The 2,838-nt window shown below is 36.4% G+C and overlaps 1 protein-coding gene and 1 pseudogene across 2 annotated transcripts; both read right to left on the minus strand.

Moving 5' to 3' along the window:
* Positions 1-27: 27 nt before the first annotated feature.
* LOC119837403 lies at positions 28-2,838 on the minus strand. 2 transcript variants are annotated; one of them, XM_038362974.1, is made up of 3 exons: positions 2,709-2,838; positions 1,188-2,259; positions 28-325 (listed from the first exon to the last, which is right to left on the minus strand). In XM_038362974.1, the coding sequence occupies exons 2-3, from the start codon at positions 1,828-1,830 to the stop codon at positions 45-47; spliced, it is 924 nt and encodes a 307-aa protein (XP_038218902.1). In that variant the 5' UTR covers positions 1,831-2,259; positions 2,709-2,838; the 3' UTR covers positions 28-44. The 2 variants fall into 2 exon arrangements, with proteins under 2 accessions (XP_038218902.1, XP_038218901.1); XM_038362973.1 differs by having other exon boundaries at positions 28-2,259.
* The window catches only part of LOC119837250, a 4,322-nt pseudogene continuing 3,365 nt past the window's right edge, over positions 1,882-2,838 (minus strand).

Raw genomic sequence — 2,838 nt, forward strand, 5'->3', positions numbered from 1 at the left:
AAAAAAAATACAATATTATTATGTCCTTAGTAGGAAGTATAAGTCTATAGAATTGTATCATAAAAATCTTTATAAAAATGAGGGATCAAATTTTTATCCACAAGCTCCTTCAAATCTTTCTTCTTGTTTTCGCTGAGTTCTTGCTTGCCGGTGTATGCTTTTACTGTGGTTAGCTCTGACAAGGGTTTCATCTTTTTTCTCTTGTTTCTAACACATATTTTTTTGAATTCATTGTCTTTGTATGATGATTTCACAAAGAAAGCAAAAGGTTCACCTTTTTCGCACTTTATAATTTTTATGTCGTTCCATGATATGTAATTTTTATCTTCAGTTTCATTAAAATTGTATCCCCAGTCTTCTTGAAGCTTTTTTCAAGTCGAGAAATGAATCATAGGTACATTCATGTACAAAGAACTTTTGTCCGGTCTTTTTGGCATTTTTGATCATAGTTACATACTGGTGGGGGCAGTATATAGGTCCTGATTTCAGGTTCTTTTTAATTTCCTTTTCGATGAGGCTATGAGCATTATCCCCTTCGTTCTGGGTGTGCCCCTTAATTAAAAATTTATGTGTTATTGATGCTATATTCAAGTGGGTCACCGCATATAGATAAAGTGCCACTATGTATTTATTCTTATTTTGCCCAGTGCAATTATCTGAATATAAAATTAAATTGAGGCCATCACCGTCACTTAGTCTTGATTCTTGACAAATTTTATCAAAACAATCCAATAAACAGGAGCCTATCTCATTAGCACCGCGTTTGGCATCAGTTTCATTCCAAAAATAAGCGTGAACATCAGAATCTCTCATTTGACCGTCAACTTTTTGGTTCAAAAGCGTGATAGTAAAATTATAACTGTTTAATTTGGATTTATAGAAGAATGCTGATGTGTTGCCCCTTGGCGATTGTAAAACAGCCTGTAGATCGAAAACTAACACTTTATTGTTTTCATTTATTTTGCAACGGTCATTGTATTTATCTTGGCGACTTAATGTTTTTTCCTCCAGGTGAGCATCAAATGTACCGCGCATCAGATTCTTCTGCTCGTTGTTTGAATTTGCATACTGCAGACATAGATCGCATTGATCTTTTCGAGGGTAATAAAATGATATATTATATTCTTTAGTAAAAATATTGTAAAATGTGCAATATTTTCCATATGGCTTGTTGTTTTTTTCCTGACTTTCTTTGAAGTCTTTGAAAATATCCTTGATGCTTTTTGCACCATCAATATATTCCCGAGTAGAAGTTTGTCTTGTGTAGTGCGACTCAATTCTGGGTATAGCATCTATGAATTTTTTTATGTCTAAAATCAGTGATTCATCATTGGTGCGGTGGTTGTTATGTTTTCCTCTTGGATCACATTGGATAATACCAAGCTTATCGCACTTTTGTTTTACTGTGCGAATCACGCGATCGGATATATTTAGTGTTGCTATAAAAAAAGTTTTACAAACTCGAATGGTTTTACCATCCATGACAAAGTGGAAAGCCTTATTGCTCTGCCTTGGATGCAAAGCGTTTGTGTATTTATATCTAGGACTGACGTTGGACATACAAGAGTTTATAAATAGTCGCTGCTTATCAATATCACCAATGGCCCAAAAAGCGGCAAAAAGAGCTTGTCTTTGAACGGATGTGAACTTTTCTGAACATTTAAGTCTACAGCGCTCAGTGCAAGGTGGCTTTACTTGACGAGGTGGAACGGTTTCTTTTTTCTTAGATTCATAAGAATTTCCAGTATTTCTTAGCACTTTATTTATGTTTTGCCTCCATTTTTGGGGATCACTAGAGCGCTTTCTACCTTTCTTTTTGCTAATATCCATTTGTTCTTCAATGTTACCTTGACTTACTTCAGGTCCTTGAGTTTGGCTTGTTCACGGTACCTCAATTGGTTCTTCATTAGCCATTATGTCCGGATTACTGAAAGTATTGGAGTCATCGGAAGAAGACCCTGACGATGAAGAGCTGCTTGAACTCGATGATGACGAGCTACTAGAACTAGATGTAGATAATCGCCGTGACCTAGGATACACTGGTATTGGCTTCTTTTTTTTATCTTTATGGTCAAATGTAGGATCTTGATCACTTACATCTGCATCCGATTCGTCCGTGTTCACGGGAGAGACGTTATAATTTACATAGTCTCTTTTTCGGCTACTACAGGGTTGACGACATAGTTCGTTGGTTTCAAAAAATGTATTAACATTATGGTAAGCCTTGTTTTCAGGATTATTAGTAACATCGGTTAACAACTGTAACAAAAATATAAATAATGTTAGTAATAATACATTTATCATCATCCACTGCTAAACTTAGGCCTCCCCCAAAGATTTCCACAGACACCAATTAGAAGCAGCCTGCATCCAAGTACCCGCGGTTTTTACCAGATTGTCCGTCCATCTCGCAGGTGACCGTCGGTCGTAACATTACATTAGTATAATCCTTACTAATATATAAATGTGTAAGTGTGTTTGTTTGTTTGTTAGTTTGTCATTCCTTCACGTCTCAAGGGAGCAACGTAATGACATAATTTTTAGTATGAAGATAGTAGGGGCTGGAGAGTGAGATAGGCTACTTTTTATCCCGGAAAAACATCCCATTCCCACGGGAAGATCGATTATGTTCATTCATGTTGATCACGCGGGCGGAGCCGCGGGCAAAAGGTAGTTTTATTCTAAAAGTAATTGAAATTAAATCTTACCACAACATTAACTGCAGTATTTTGACCTGTACTGTCTGGAACTAAGTCCATTGCCACTTCTTGAATTGGAGATTTGTCATTACCATCTCGATTTGGAGTCACGTTTTCTTTGGCACAAGGATCAGCTGGC

Source organism: Zerene cesonia, chromosome 27 (assembly GCF_012273895.1).
Source record: "Zerene cesonia ecotype Mississippi chromosome 27, Zerene_cesonia_1.1, whole genome shotgun sequence".
In the NCBI taxonomy this organism is placed as follows: Eukaryota; Metazoa; Arthropoda; class Insecta; order Lepidoptera; family Pieridae; genus Zerene; species Zerene cesonia.

What these genes read in the sequence shown, in the direction of transcription:
- LOC119837403 (XM_038362973.1), bottom strand. Translation starts at nt 1,830, where the DNA reads ATGGATATTAGCAAAAAGAAAGGTAGAAAGCGCTCTAGTGATCCCCAA.